Source organism: Gekko japonicus, unplaced genomic scaffold, assembly GCF_001447785.1.
Source record: "Gekko japonicus isolate JY-2015 unplaced genomic scaffold, Gekko_japonicus_V1.1 scaffold241, whole genome shotgun sequence".
Classification (NCBI taxonomy): domain Eukaryota; kingdom Metazoa; phylum Chordata; class Lepidosauria; order Squamata; family Gekkonidae; genus Gekko; species Gekko japonicus.
In genome coordinates, this window is record NW_015160216.1 from 1,425,795 (window position 1) to 1,441,368 (window position 15,574).

Here is a 15,574-nt window from a genome sequence, read left to right on the forward strand (position 1 = left end):
ACACTTGACCAACTACTTTTTTTTTTTTTGCTTTCACCTGAAGGCTGCTACTTTCCCTTTTTCTGAGAAGGATAAAGGTACACTTGATTCTAGCACCACCTACTCTGTTGCAGTCTGCAGGGCACTGTATATGTAAGGACACAGATTTTAAGGAAAGATTACATATTTTTGTCAGGAGATCCACAAGTTCACATTTGAGTTCTTTCAGAACTCTCGGATGTATGCCATCTGGGCCTGGTGATTTATCAGCTTTTAAGTTGTCTATCAGTTTTAGGACCTCCTCTCTCGTCACCTCAATCTGACTCAGGTCTTTCAACACCCCTCCTGAAATCGGCGGTTCTGAGTGGGCAAGCACTTCTCATCTTCCACAGTGAAGACAGAGGAAAAAAATGCATTTAGCTTCTCAGCCATTTCCCTATCATCCTTCCGTACTCCTTTTACCCCTTGGTCATCCAAGGGCCCCACAGCCTCCCTGGCTGGTTTCCTGCTTCTAATGTATTTGAAGAAAGTTTTATTGTTGGTTTTTACGTTTTTTGCTGGATCAGAAGCGAGATTCAAAAGTTGGATCAGAAGCGAGATAATTACCACTAAAAGAATGAACGCTAGGTATTCAGCCAATCATAGATCCATCCCACCATTTGAAACTAGCTCAAGATTATGCAGGTAAAGGCAGTAAACCCTAACAGGGACATCCTAAGAGCTCTTTCCTAGAAGTAACCTCATTGAATAGACCTGAATTGGACCCAGCGTAGATCGGTTTAGGATTGCACTCCAAATAATAGTTTACTCTTGAGGCCCTGTGTTGTGCCCATTCTGAGATAATGTGAAAAGTTCTCCAGTGTTTTGAAGACTGTATAGCACACAGATGTACTGCTCCCAAAACTATGATTTGTTTTCTTTTGCAAAACAACATCTTCATAGCCATCTGGAGACTGTTTTATATGATGCAAAATGGCAGTGGTATCCCTTAAGGCCAACATTTCTTTGATACTGTAACCAGTATTGCATGGCCCATCTAAGCTGCACTACAACGCAACTGCATGTACATGTAATGAAAACAGTAACAGACCATTTTTACATGTTTATTATATAAAAATAAGTCTTTAACTTCATAACTTTAAACAAACATTAATAATGGGCCCTCAAATTTGGGTCCATGGACATCAAACACAAAATTGAAGCGCCAGAGTTATTTACATTTATCAAGATACATTTTACCCATAAATTTACATAAAGTATACACACTGAGAGAGCACATTAAACATTAAGAAAATTAAGACAGCTTTTGGTGACAGAAAAAGACATGGTTATCATCACGTTTTTCTCCTCTCTCCAGACTAGGGCTAATGCATTTTAGGTTGCAACCATGTTTGCTTGACGTGCACAAATGCAATATTAGTTCAGTCCCCAACTCTGTAAATGATTCAAGACTGAAAATCTGAAATGCAGGGTTTTTCACATATTCCAGGATTCTCCTAAATTATCAAACCAATTTTGAAAACATAATTCCAAAAAATAGCACAGATAAATCCATCTCTTGAAGCCCAGACTCAAAATCTGTGAAGTCAAGTGTTACTTATTTAGTTGACTTCAATGATAGGTGGATAAGAAATAAAACCAGTTTTCATGCAATACCTCCTGGATTATACCAGGGGCCGGTGCTATAGCTCATGAATCTTAGAAAGCACCATACTGAAACAGAGCACAAGATGGAGGACTGAAGGAAACCTTCTGAAATGTTTTTGCTTCTGGAGGAATGAAAAAAACCAGCTGAGTCATACTGGTTATTATTCCTGAGATTACTTGCATAATTGTGGGACTCACACAGCTACTGCAGTACTGATATTAAAAGTAGAATTCAGAGTGGCTCAGAATAGGAAGCTTTGCAGTACAAGACAACTGACGGATAAGACTTGACAGATAAGTCAAGACAGTCATCCATGAATGGACATGTCAACAAACTATCTAAAATCAGTGCTGTATTTTAATGTAAAGATGTAAATTTGGCTTATAAGTGCATGTGCAAAGTAGAAGTGTGAAATACAAACATTCTCACTTTTTATGGTTGCCTATCAACAGTTTTGATAAAATATAGGTAATTTTCCTTCAGATTTCTCTTTTTTGCCTTCCCCATATCTTTCTTCTGGCTGGCATAGGTATACAAAAAGAAGAAGCAGAAGCAGATCCTCTAGGAAACCTAGATTATAAACATGAAAACAAAAAGGATTCTAAACAATGAATACAAAAAAAATCTAACAATCTTCATACAATCACATAGATCAAGGTACAACAACCATTTTAATATATATATATTAAATTACAAAAGCCCTAAGAATACACATCAATACACAAGAATTGGAATTATACCAAAAGAGGCTGGAAGAGTTAGAAGAGAAGAATTTATGGCACAACTTGGATGGATTTTTTCCTTCTTCCTCAGGACTTATGAGGCATTTTTAAGATGATGCAGATAATTTCTAATCTTTATTATTGGTGTTACTAATTTTGCATAAATAACTGGGTTTTTCACCTGTGAATCAATGAAATGGTCATCTGAATATAAAGCTACCAAATCTGATAAAGGATTCAAGACAAGCTTTGAGCCCAGGGCATTTGTGATATATGGTTCTTGTATACAGAGGCATGTTTGATTCTTATATTTTTGTAATTTGATATATATTTATCATTATGGTTGTGCATTGATTATGGCTGTGCATTGATTAATTTTATGAAGATTGTCCTCCCCCCCCCTTTTTTTGTGCTCCTACCGTGTGTGCCCCAATAGGTGCAATCATCATTTTGCCTGAACAGGACAACATGAGTATATTTAAGCTTCAGTATGTGCAAATGCAACAAAACTGGGTTTCTGGTAGTGCACACCAAAGCTGAACAATTAGATGGCAGTGGCATGTATTACGGGGATCACACACAGTACTCTCTCTCAGTATGTAATGTGGGAGTGTCAAAACTGTAGTAAGGGAAAAGGGCTAAAACCAGCTAAGAAACATCAAAGTATTTCTTAAAAAATAATGGGCAATGTTATATTTATTTGGAAAACTGGGATTAAAGCTGAAAATAAAATTGACCCAGGAGCTACTCTAAAATTTAGGAACATCTTCTTCTGAAAGCATCACTAAGATATTTGACTTATCTAAACAACAGAGTATCTAAGTGGGTACTGCAGAAGAAGTCACACATTTGGAGGAACTAAAAATACTCCATGGGGTACAAATTAACTGTCAGTTCAGGGATAACATTTAATATTTAAATAAATTCAACAAAATTAAGTCTACATATGTAAGAATTCCTTATTCACCTAGCTTTTCTGAATATGATCCTGTAAGGATTCTTTATTTATTGATTTACCCCTGAAAAAAGTCACCCACCTGGATTGTTACATTTTTTCCCTCCCTGCTATGGCCTGTCGGCTGTGAAACAGGCAGAAATCAGCAAGTGAATTTTCCCTGTCACCATCACAAATCAGGGCCTCTCGATGCCAGGAAAGAATTTTGATTTCTGCCTGCTTTATCTGTTAAAATCTAAGGAGCCCTGCCATAAAGTAAATTGGCAACTGGAATCTTCCCATCACTTTCTTGGGAAATGTTAATTATTCAGACACAGAGTGTCCTTATTTTGTAATATGGTTTTACTGTCGCTTGACAATCAGCCTTCAGAAACCATATGCAATGCCACAATGCTCTTGCAACTGCTTGTGCTAAGGAAAACCTGGGAAGAAAAGATAGAGAGAAAAGAAAGAGCATCATCATTTAAGGAAAGATTTGGAGCAAAGTTTCGGTGAGGATTTTGTGGTCAGGCTGGTTATTTTGGCACTATTAAGGCATCATCATTAGTCCATCCATTCAGGGATATGATTTTAAAGATGACCTGAATTTCAAAGCTCTTCACTCACAGAAACCAGCATAGCCAGGAAACAGTGTAGTATGGGTCAATATTTTACAATCTTATAACCTCTTGATTTCTGCGTAATGCGCTCACATGTGCTTAACCAATTAAAATCTTGTATTCACATATTCCTGGGGCTGGATCCTATCAGCTCCACTCAATTAATGACAATGGTATTCCAACAATGCAAAAAACCTGCCTCTGATGCAGAGTGCTCTTCTGGCACCAGAAGAAGTCTTTAGCATTGGTGTAAGGCTCCTTGGCCCCGAGAGACATAGAAGAGTGGAATGGTAGGACCCCTTATATACTGATCATATTGTACATTTACACTCAGCTGATAGACACTGATGAAGATCAGATGACCTTCTGTAATACATACTTGTGTGACACTGAATTAGGTCTTTAGCTCCTTGAACACTCTGAAAATTGAAGTTTGGCCAATCCTCCATGCTGTGGCTGCAGCTGTTCAGCTGCCTGACATAAGACACCAATCAGATGGGACTCAGAGCAACAAAGAGAGTAGCTTGCACAGCACTGAGGAAGAGTGGGCCAAATTTGTTCAGTTTTTCCCTGCTTTGAAGCTGTTAAAATCTATTTATTAGACTTTATTAGGTAAAAGGTCCACCTGGATAAACCTTACAGTATCAATTTTATTAATTATAGATCCTGATTAAACTTCTGAAGCAGATATTGGGTAGGGAACTCTGAAGACAAACCATGGCAATGGTTCAACATTTAAAGAACATCTCAGCTTTTAGGTTTCCTTTCCCTGACATGAGCGTCAGCCTTGTGCATAGACATTATTACAGCATAGAATTTGGGGGATGGGTGTGCTTCCTCTTTAGATACAAAAACGTATCAGACAATGATAGGTTCTCACGGTGTTATTAACTACTGGCTGCTTGCAGTGAACTTCCGAAGTGCTGCAGACACTGAGAACCAGATGTGCCGGGGGCCTCTAGATTATGCTTTCAGCAACCACTGCAGCCTCTGGGAGACATCTGTATCAACACACTCCTGCAGAAACACAAACACCTTGGGCCAGTCACTCTCTCTTGACCTAACCTACCTTACAGGGTGATGGTTGTGAGGGTAAAATGGAGGAGAGAACCATGTACACCCACCCCTGAGCTCTCTGGACTAAGTGACGGGATAAAAATGAATTAACTAAACTCATGGACCTCAACTAAAATGGAGAGAAATGTAGCCGTTTCAGAGTCATTAGAAAGTGTTTCCAGACCATGATATTCCAATACCTCAACTGATTTATCTGCAGTTTCATTAATTAAAAGGAGATTTCTTTCTGTAATATGAACTTCTAATGATAAAAGATTCAAATTATCAGCATCTGGTCACCAATGTTATTTATACTTTAGCTTTAGAGCAAACAATAGAGTTGCAAGTACATATATCGACCTTTTCTCCCCAGTGGGACCCAAGGTAGCTTACAATATCTTTGTTCTCTCCTCCATTTTACCCTCACAACCATCACCCTGTGAGGTAGGTTAGGTTCAAAGAAACTGACTAGTTCAAGGTCACCTGGTGAGCTTCCATGGCAGAGTAGAGATTTGAATCTGGGTCTCCCAGACAATGCTCCCTCTAGTTGTGGAGTCTTGTGAGCAAAAATTCTACTTGGTGAGCTACTGGCATTAAAGTTGTGAGCAAGCGATTTGGCTACTGCATAAATTAGCTTGCTCTGGAGCCATCCTTCCTGAGCTAAGACAGAAATGTGTGAGTTGGAAGCTAAAAAACTGTGAGCTAGCTCACACTAAACTCAGCTTAGAGGGAACACTGGTCCCAGATGATAGTCTATTGACTTCACCACTCTGGCTGTCTTAATCCATGGGCGCACTGGCTTCTTGGAAACGTGTGCATGTTTAGCCTTCTTCTAAATAACACATATGATATCCTGTCTTACAAGATTTTCTTTGTTCAGAGGCCCCACATGCTTTACTTTCTCTAACCCTTCTCTCTTCTAGCCATTCTCAAATGTAACGGTGGAAAAGTCAGTTTTCTTGACCCACACAAGTCAGTTACCCATTCTAGTTCTTGCCATTCAAATACTAACCATCAAGGCAGGGACATTCTGCTACACTTGTTACATCTGGGAGACATGCATAGCATGGCTTCCATATGCTTCTTCTTAAATATCTTGAGAGCTATGAACATTTTTAAAAATAAATGTGTCCAAATGCAAAAAAAAAAATCAATCTGGGCAAAAATAGCAATTGTCTTCCATTCTTATTCTTCTGTTAAGTTGATCACAATGTGGTGGTCTATGAGTTCCTTCAAAAGTCTTTGTTCAGCAGCAATGTCATGGTACCCATTCTGTGTGAAATAAAAATCATACAGACTTTAGTGATAAAGGAAAACAGCACATGGGAGGATCCCTGTTGTTGGGAAATCCAGAGAAAATCAGGTGCCCTCAATCCCACTGTAAACTCTCAAAAGCATCCATTTATATCTCTTAGGCTACTTCACAGCATTTTATGGATGCATTTGCCACAGAATTGCCTGCCACTGTGTTTCTGAGACTGACAGAAGGCAACTGAGGACAGTCCATTCAATTAATGGCATATCTGCAACCAGTGCTGCAGAAGCAGTACCAGAGAGGGGTAAGCTGTCATAATGATCTGTGCAGAGGTTTCTGTCACTGGAAGTACATGCAAATATGCAACATGGCCATGTACGCAATTTGTTTCTCCGTTAACCTTTCAGTTGCAAACTATATTTTGTGTTCTGACAGGATACAAGAGCAACTAAGCCCATTATGTGGGGAATGATTCAGTAAGTTTGCAAGGTAGGCTTGTTTGTATGTAGCAGGAGTGTGTGTCTTCTTGAAGATCAAGGTCAATACAGTATCATAAGAACACATGTGCCAACAAGGGTTACGAAAATGAGCAATGAATCAAGAAACCCCAGTGTAAATTCTGTTTCTGCCATGAGCTCAGTCTCTGAGCCTCATATTAGAGAAAGTTCCCAATTGAGATCAGGGCCCTGCGGGACTTGTTACAACTTCACAGGGCCTGTAAAACAGAGCTGTTCCGACAGCATTTGGTTGAGGTGGCAGATGCTTCACTACATCTGGCCTCCCCTGCTCTACCCAGACCCCCTCTCAACCAGCCTAAGCTGTCAGTTATATCAACGTATCACAGATTGGGGGGGGGGGACTATTATTTGATTGGCCTCTCTTGAGTCATACACAGTATATCCCTGAGGTTTAGGTATTACCATCTCGCTGTCATGTAGTTTAGTTGGTTTTTAGGTTTTTAACTAAATTTATGTGGATTGGTTAGTGGCAAATGGAAACTGGGCCACCAAAGAACATGGTGGCTAGACACCATAAACAACGACACCAGCCTGAGCATGGAACAACTCAAAGAAACAGTACAAGATCAGAAAACGTGGAGAGAGCTGGCCCATAGAATTGCCAAGAGTCAAACACGACTGAATGGCTAACAACAACATATGGAATTATTTTGTATGTTTTATTGGTACCTTGTAACCCACCCTGAGCCCACTTTTGGGGGAGGGCGGGATAAAAATCCCATAAATAAATAAAATAAAATGGGTCTCAGTCCCTGAACTGGCAATGGAAGCAGAGGGATACTGAGCTACCTTACAGGGTTATTGTAAAGATTACACTATGACAATGAATGCAAAATGCTTTGAATACTCCAATATATTTTATAAATGCTGTTATGAAATTTTCTGAAATGACAAAAACGGGGAGCCCAGCTGCACAGGGTCACCCTTCATATTTTTCTCAAATTGTGCAAGTGATGTCAGGTTGGCAGCTGTGATGAAATGGACGTTTTAGAATACTGAACATTAGAATACTGGAGCATTAGAATACTGGGGCATTTAGAATACTGCAAAAACTCTGTTTGAGATATTGTGTGTTGAAAGCTATTTCACACTGGGCAATATGTGTTACATACACATTCTATAGTTCTAGGTGTACAATTAAAATATTTCTTAGTCATACTGTAATGAATAAAGAGGCCTGAACTGTATTTTGTCAAAAGTCAAAATAATGCAGCTGAAGTGAGAAGTGATGCAAGATTCCCAGATCAGGAACATACCATCCACTTATCTCAATGCCTCCCTCTTCTCACTAGTTTTCTAGAAAAAAGACATTTTGACCTAGCCTAACCCTAACCAATGCTCCCTCTAAGCTGTGGAGTCTTGTGAGCAAAAATTCTACTGTGTGAGCTACTGGCATTAAAGTTGTGAGCAAGTGATTTGTGTACTGCATAAAGTAGTTTGCTCTGGAGCCAGCCTTCCTGAGCGAAGACAAAAATGTGTGAGCCGGAGGCTAAAAAACTGTGAGCTAGCTCACACTAACCCAGTTTAGAGGGAACACTGACCCTAACCCTAATTTCCACTAATGAAATGTTTGCTGATTATTCCTTCTGGCTGCAGACCTCCAGCTTCTCCATGCTGTCCCATGTCCCTCAGGAGTGGTATTTTGGGGGACGTTTAAAACTGCAATGGGAGGTGGGAGGGGAGAAGTCCTGCTCCACTGCTGGAAATACTTTTCATCAGTGGAGATTTTCTACATGACCCAAACCATTACCCAGAAAAGAGAGTAGCATACTACCTGAATCATCAGAGACATGGTGTCATTGCCGTAATAGTGTAAGACGCTGTTTCTGTCACTGAAGTTGTACTTGAAGCCTGCCAGATGGACATCACTGCATATATGTAATGCAAAAGTAATGGCGATCAACCCTGTTGTGGGATGCTTTGGCTTCTAAAAACAAACACAAAAGTACAAACCTTGTAAAGAAAGCATTTGATTTGCAAATACTCCCAAACAAGCAAAATTATTTCTCTTATGAAAAGTGTGTCAAGCTGCATTTCTTATATCAAACTGTGTATCTTTTTTTTAAAAACAGTTTTAATGTGCTTGAAACGCCAATTAAACTACCACTGGGGAAAGAAAGGACCACACAGTCACTCTGTCACCAGTTTTACATTTAACAGGACATTCTACACACAGACAACTACATTCATCACTAGCATAATTCTCACTGGGTGGGTTGGGAACCTCATTGGAAGAAAACTCATTGGTAGAAAACAGATTTGTTCCCAACAGGTCCTGCCAGACCAACCTCATTTCCTTCTTTGATCGAGTGACAAGCTGACTGGATCGAGGGAATGCTGTTGATGTTGTTTACCTGGATTTCAGTAAAGCTTTTGACAGGGTTCCCCATGATGTTCTGATGGGTAAGCTAGAGGACTGTGGACTGGACTCTAGGAGCAAGCATGGACGGCTTCAAAAGGGAATTAGATAGGCATATGGAGCAGAGGTCCATCAGTGGCTATTAGCCACAAGGTATAGATAGGGGTGCTCAAGATCCTACAAGCTAGGCTTCAACAGTACGTGGATAGAGAACTGCCAGAAGTACAAGCTGGGTTTCGAAGAGGTAGAGGAACTAGAGATCAAATTGCCAACATTCGCTGGATTATGGAGAAAGCAAGAGAGTACCAGAAAAACATCTACTTCTGCTTCATTGACTATGCTAAAGCCTTTGACTGTGTGGATCACAACAAACTATGGCAGGTCCTTAAAGAGATGGGAGTACCAGACCACCTCACATGTCTCTTGAGAAAACTGTATAAGGGTCAAGATGCAACAGTTAGAACCGGATCTGGAACAACTGATTGGTTTAGCATAGGAAAAGGAGTACGACAAGGATGTATATTGTCACCTAAAATCATTGGTCTTAAAGGTGCCACTGGACTCAAACTCTGGTCTGTTGCTTTAGACCAACACGGCTACCCATCTGAATCTGTCTCCAGTGAGTGAGGTCAGAGTGAACTCAGGCCAACTGGAATGTGGCTCACAGCTTGTCTCTTGGAGGTGAAGAGAGCTGTTGGGGCATGTGTTGGTCCTAACTACTCTGTGGGGAAAAAATTAAGTTACACTTAGCTGCATTAAGGCCGAGTGCTGAAGAATAGATTCTTTTGAACTATGGTGCTGGAGGAGACTCTTGAGAGTCCCTTGGACTGCAAGAAGATCAAATCAGTCAATCCTAAAAGAAATCAACCCTGACTGTTCCCTGGAAGGCCAGATAATGAAACTGAAGCTCAAATACTTTGGCCACCAAATGAGAAGGGAGCACTCACTGGAGAAGACCCTGATGCTGGGAAAGATTGAAGGTCAAAGAAGATGGGGACGGCAAAGGATGAGATGGTTAGACAGTGTCATAGATGCAATGAACTTGAAATTGAGCCAACTTCAGAGGACGGCGGAAGACAGGAGGGCCTGGCGGGAGCTGGTCCATGGGGTCGCGAAGAGTCGGACTCGACTGTGCGACTGAACAACAACAACAAATAGATAGGGGCTCTGGGGCAAGTGATGCTCTGTCTTCTTCGTGCTTGGAGGGGCCAACAGTGGGAGGGCTTCTAATGTCCTGGCCCCACTGGTGGACCTCCTGATGGCACCTGGTATTTTTGGCCACTGTGCGACAGAGTGTTGGACTAGATGGGCCTTTGGCCTGATCCAACATTGGCGTCTCTTATGTTCTTATGTTCTTATGAGGCTGGAGAACTGCACTCAAAGAGTAGTTGTCAATGGCATTTCATCTGAATGGAGGGAGGTGTCCAGAGGGTTGCCTCAGGGTTCGGTTCTGGGCCCAGTACTTTTCAATATTTTCATAAATGATCTGGATGAGAGTGTGGAGGGGCTATTCATTAAATTTGCAGATGACACCAAATTGAGAGGAGCAGCAAACACACCAGAAGAAAGAGATAGAATTCAATGAGATCTGAACACACTGGAAAAGTGGGTGGATGTGAATAAGATGCAATTTAACATAACAAAGATAAGTACTGAGTTCTACATCTGGGTAACAAAAATGAGGAACACACATACTGGATGAGGGATACACCTCTGAGTAGCAGTGTGTGTGAACAAGATCTTGGGGTACGTGTGGACCATAAGTTAAATATGAGCAGCCAATGTGATGCAGTGACAAAAAAGGCTAATGCAATCTTCGGGTGAATCAACAGAGGCATAACATCCAAATTGCAAGATGTGATAGTCCCGCACCTGGAGTACTGCATGCAGTTCTGGAGGCCTCACTTCAAAAAGGATGAGGACAGAATGGAGCGTGATGAGGAGGGCAATGAGGATGATCAAGGGCCTGGAGACCAAGCCCTATGAGGAAAGGCTGAGGGACCTGGAAATGTTCAGTCTCAAGAAGAGGAGGATGAGGGGGGTCGTGATTGTTTTATTTAAGTATTTGAAGGGCTGTCACTTAGGGGTGGGCAGGGAGCTGTTCCTGTTGGCAGCAGAGGATAGGACTCACAATAATGGGTTTAAATTAAGGGTGGGAAGGTACTGGCTGGATATTAGGAAAAACTCTTTTACAGTAAGATTTGTGCAACAGTGGAAACAGCTACCTAGGGAGGTGGTGAGCTCCCCCTCACTGGCAATCTTTAAGCAGCAGCTGGACATACACTTGTCAGGGCTGCTCTAGGCTGATTGTGCATTGATCAGGGGGTTGAACTAGATGGCCTGTATGGTCTCTTCCAACTCTGTGATTCTATGAAAACTGAATTGTTGGTTTGGGGAAATAATTATTCCAAAGAGATGTAGAAAAAGATAGAAAGGTACCTTCCAAATAAAATGTGCAAGGCAGAGATGGGCCAAACACTGAGAATGTTCCAGCTGTGCCCCATAAGAGCACCTAGAAAGCTCTCCTATACTGCTTCCCATATATCTCCCATTGTTGGTGGAAGATGCCATCAAGTTGCAGTTTCACAGGCTTACTGCCAGAGAATGTCCTCATTTACTTGGCAACTTCCTGTTGATGCTGGTATAGGATGGTCTCAGGCAACTCTGCAGTCTTCCCTCAGCGCTACAAAGTGCTCCAAGTCTTCCCTGGGAAGAGAGGCTCGTTTGCAAGCATTTCTCCAGAGGCACTCCCAGCTTGCCTGGGTGGAGGGGGGGGGCAAGTCGTCAGGCTTCCCAGTCAAGCCCTTCCCCTTCTGAGTGAGGAGCCAAGAAGGGTTAACCCCTTCTGCGCCCTTCAGCTGACAACTACCCATGCAGGAGAGGCTGGCCCCACTCTGTCCACGCTTCACATTCCAACAGAGCTCTGGCATTTGGATTTTGGGCAAATAAAGCGTCACCCCACTTTGTTTGCCGTGGGGTCCAGCTAGTCCTTGACAGCAGCAGAGCAAAGCTGAAGGGAGAAAGGTAGCGGCCCTAGTGGGTTGGGGGGTCTACCTGCTTTTAAAGGCCTCTTGAAGAGAAAATGATGCTTGGTCCTTTTTCAGCATTGCCAACTGACCACAGGGTGGGGGGGCACCCTCATCTGCTGATGGCCTGCCTGCCTGCAACACCAGCCCTCTTCTCCGAATAGGACTGGTGCATTGGGGTGGGTGGTGGCGGGGACCCAGATCATGCCTGCCACTTTCCTGCCCCTGCTTGGGCTTCACCTTACCTGGCAGCTTCTCAGGGAGGGGAGAACCAGTCTGCTGCCGCCCCCACCCCCCTCGTGCGAGCACCCGGCAGGAAGAGACTCGGTCCGGAAGGCTGCAATGGGTGCCTTTCATTTAAGAATGTTGCTGTATTTGGAGGGATTCTGAATCTTTCAGCGGAAAGGAAAGTTTTTTAGTTCTAATGCTCCCTAAGGTTTTCAAGGCAAGAGACACAGAGATGGTTTGCCATTGCCTGCCTCTGCATACAAACCCTGGCTTTCCTTGGTGGTCTCCCATCCAAATACTAACCAGGCACAGCCCTGCTAAACTCCTGAGATCTGAGGAGATCAGGCTAGATGGGGTTTAAAAATCTGAAAATTCCGACAGCTGTGATTTGCTCTCGCGAGATCAGGGCCTTCCCTTTCATTCCCCCCACCCTTTCTGCTGGCTGCCGGTGAGTAATGGAGTGGGCGGGGAGTGGAGGAGGAGGATGAGGTTATTGTGCAGAGAGATACTGACCAACTAAGCGTGGCAGCCTGAGCAGGCCCGGTCCAGAGAGCCTATCAGGCGAAGGGCGCATGTTCATTTCCTTTCTTAGCCACTGCAGGGAACAAAAGGAGAGGGAGATGCCCCTGCTTTGAGCGAGGGCACGGTGGAGGCGGTGACACCTGCCTCAGCAGACGGTTCCCCTTAGAACGAGTGGGCCCTTTGTTTGTGTCTAGAATGGCTACTTATGATTATGTGGAAATAAACCCTTTGCTTCTCTTTCTCCTGCCCTGTTTCACCAGCACAAGAAGCATGTGACAGTCCTTAGCAAACAGTTAAAACCTTGACGAAGCAGCCTTTGGGGGGGATCCACGTGACTAACGTGTGCCGAGTTTTAGATCTTGGCTTTGTAGTTTGAACAAAAGTATACTTGCTCAATTGCAAGTAAGTTCCAGATTGCTCAAGGTGTCTTACTTCCAAGTGAGCGTACAGTTGTATTGTTAAATAACAATCTTAAGCATACCAATAAATATTGAAATCGCTTGGGCTTGGCTAGAGCTTTTGAAGCAGGGAAAGCCATGTGCTTTTGTCCAGTTGAAGGGCCCTTAAAGAATATCATGGCCTGTTGTGGCTCTTGACAGCCTGGGGTTTGTTTCTGCTAGCGAACATAGGATTACTGGCGTGGTCCTTGCATGCAGGAGAGTGATGTGGTAGAAAGGACCCCCCATCACCTCACATTGCAGGTGTGATGCTATGCTGTGTACATTTTAAAAGCTCTCTTTGAATGTAGTTCAAACTTGACTTAAAAACCCTGCTTGGGGAAGGAAAAAAATCCTTGGAGGAGCACATGTGAGTTGACTTTCCAGTGTAGACTGTTCAGATGCTTTAATTAGTGCAGAATTCAGTGGCCTACCTTTTAACTTGTGTTGACTGCTTAATGTATTTATGTGATACTCTCATGATGTGATACCATCACATTCTGCTTACAGATTGCCATTTTAATCAGTATGTTAGGGATTCTTTAGGGGGTGCTTCAGAAGTGGTCATGGGAGCTAGGGCTGTAAATTCAAAACTTTAAACAAGGTTCTATATTGAATTTGCAGCTATTAAGAGTAAGGGAATTGGTATTTCTATATACTATAGCAGAAAGAGGAATGGGTGTAAATAATACTGCGTGAAAGCAGGAAATTGAATAGACTACTTTAAATAGGACAGGCAGTTCAGTGGAAGCTCAATGCTTCCTTTCCATTACTTACATGCTGCTAGTCTTGCTAGTGGGCAAAAGTCCACTTTTGTGCATGGAAATGCCACCAGGCCCCATCAGTGATACCTTCAAAATAATATGGCTGATCAAAGCTACTTATTGTAGCTTTGAATTGTAGAGAAGTAAGTTAGTAACATTGAGATTACATAAACCTGTTTTTGGATAGCCTGTTACAGAGATAGTGGGTAAGATACAGGGCCTTGAGTCAGAACTCGCTCAGGGAAGAAATCAATAGTGTTACACTGTTTGCTTTTAAAAATTCATTTGTTAGAAGTTGAGTTGCAGATTGCTTCCAATTCTTATTGCCTTTGCAATGTTTAACACCTGTATTTGTGGCAATGTGTTTCATAGTGCTTCAGGAAACTGTTCCCAAACTGTGAATTGGACTGATTGTAGTAATTCCATCTCTGTGAGTGCCCTTGTCAGCCATATTCTTCACAGGATTGTCTTATTTCTTCAGCTGTTTTCTGGATGCCATACATTTTCATATAAATGTGACTTTTCAATTGCACAATGTTCTTCAGATTGTTCAGAGAGCACTATGCTGTGGGCTGGCCCTTTGGCTTTACCTTTCTCCTTTCATTACCACTGCTATTATATCTAGCTTCTAAATTCAGTTCTAAAAATTACTGTTATTAAGATGATTTTTTCATTACCTTTAATCCTATATTTGATTTATAGCACATTGGAAAAAATGTGCTTATAGTTTATCGCTGTGTTTAGCCTTACATGTCTTATTTTTAAAGCTCTATGTTAATCTCATAACTAGGAAGGAAGGTTTAGAGGGGATGAGTGGGGGAGCAGTGATGTTGTGTCTTGCCATTGACATGTAATGTAAAGCTTGAAACCTCAGCCGGATTGTAATCTGGAACACCACCATTGGCTGAAGCATGTATTGTAACCAATGAATTGTAAGAGTCTGTGCTGGAGGGAAGACTAATGATTGGTCGTTATCCATGTAATGTGATTGGATGTTAATTATGTGAGGGCGTGGCTACCCCAGCCCGGGAGAGTTTAAAAGGAGCTATGCTCCACTGTTGTTGTGTGTGTGGAGTAATCGTGTCGTCTGATGCGGTGTGATCTTTGGAAGTTCTCGTTCTCAATAAAGCTGATTCACTTGTTACTTACTTCGTTGTTGAGTTGCATACTTAACACGTGATTTGCATAGTAAGTGGACCTTGCTGGTTTGGTCCTTGGCAGTAGATAACAAAGACTCCCTTAACATTAGTTTTGAGGAACTGAGGACATAGAGACTATGGCTTAATCTGGTAGAGGCATATGCCAGTTGAGTATATTCTATGGAATCAGCCATCTCAGTGGGCTCAATGGACCTATTCATAGTCTGTTTTGTACCTAAGATATCAGACCCTACCATGCACCTGTGCATAAGGTGGGTATGTCTGGATGACCATATGGGGTGTGTGGCCTGATATGCTAATGAGTTTCTGCTGTTGGGTGTGGCCTACTATGCTAATGAGTTCCTGC

At 42.2% G+C, this 15,574-nt stretch overlaps 1 protein-coding gene across 1 annotated transcript in view; it reads right to left on the bottom strand.

Annotated features, from left to right (window-relative positions):
* Positions 1 to 1,142: 1,142 nt before the first annotated feature.
* ST3GAL6 (ST3 beta-galactoside alpha-2,3-sialyltransferase 6) overlaps positions 1,143 to 15,574 on the bottom strand; it is a 24,595-nt gene continuing 10,163 nt past the window's right edge. Inside the window, exons 4-6 of the mRNA XM_015410731.1 lie at positions 8,507 to 8,659; positions 5,972 to 6,231; positions 1,143 to 2,197 (exon numbers count right to left, since the gene is read on the bottom strand). Of these exons, the coding sequence (XP_015266217.1) occupies positions 6,145 to 6,231; positions 8,507 to 8,659 (240 nt within the window). The 3' untranslated portion in view covers positions 1,143 to 2,197; positions 5,972 to 6,144. The remainder of the gene's footprint in view (positions 2,198 to 5,971; positions 6,232 to 8,506; positions 8,660 to 15,574) is intronic.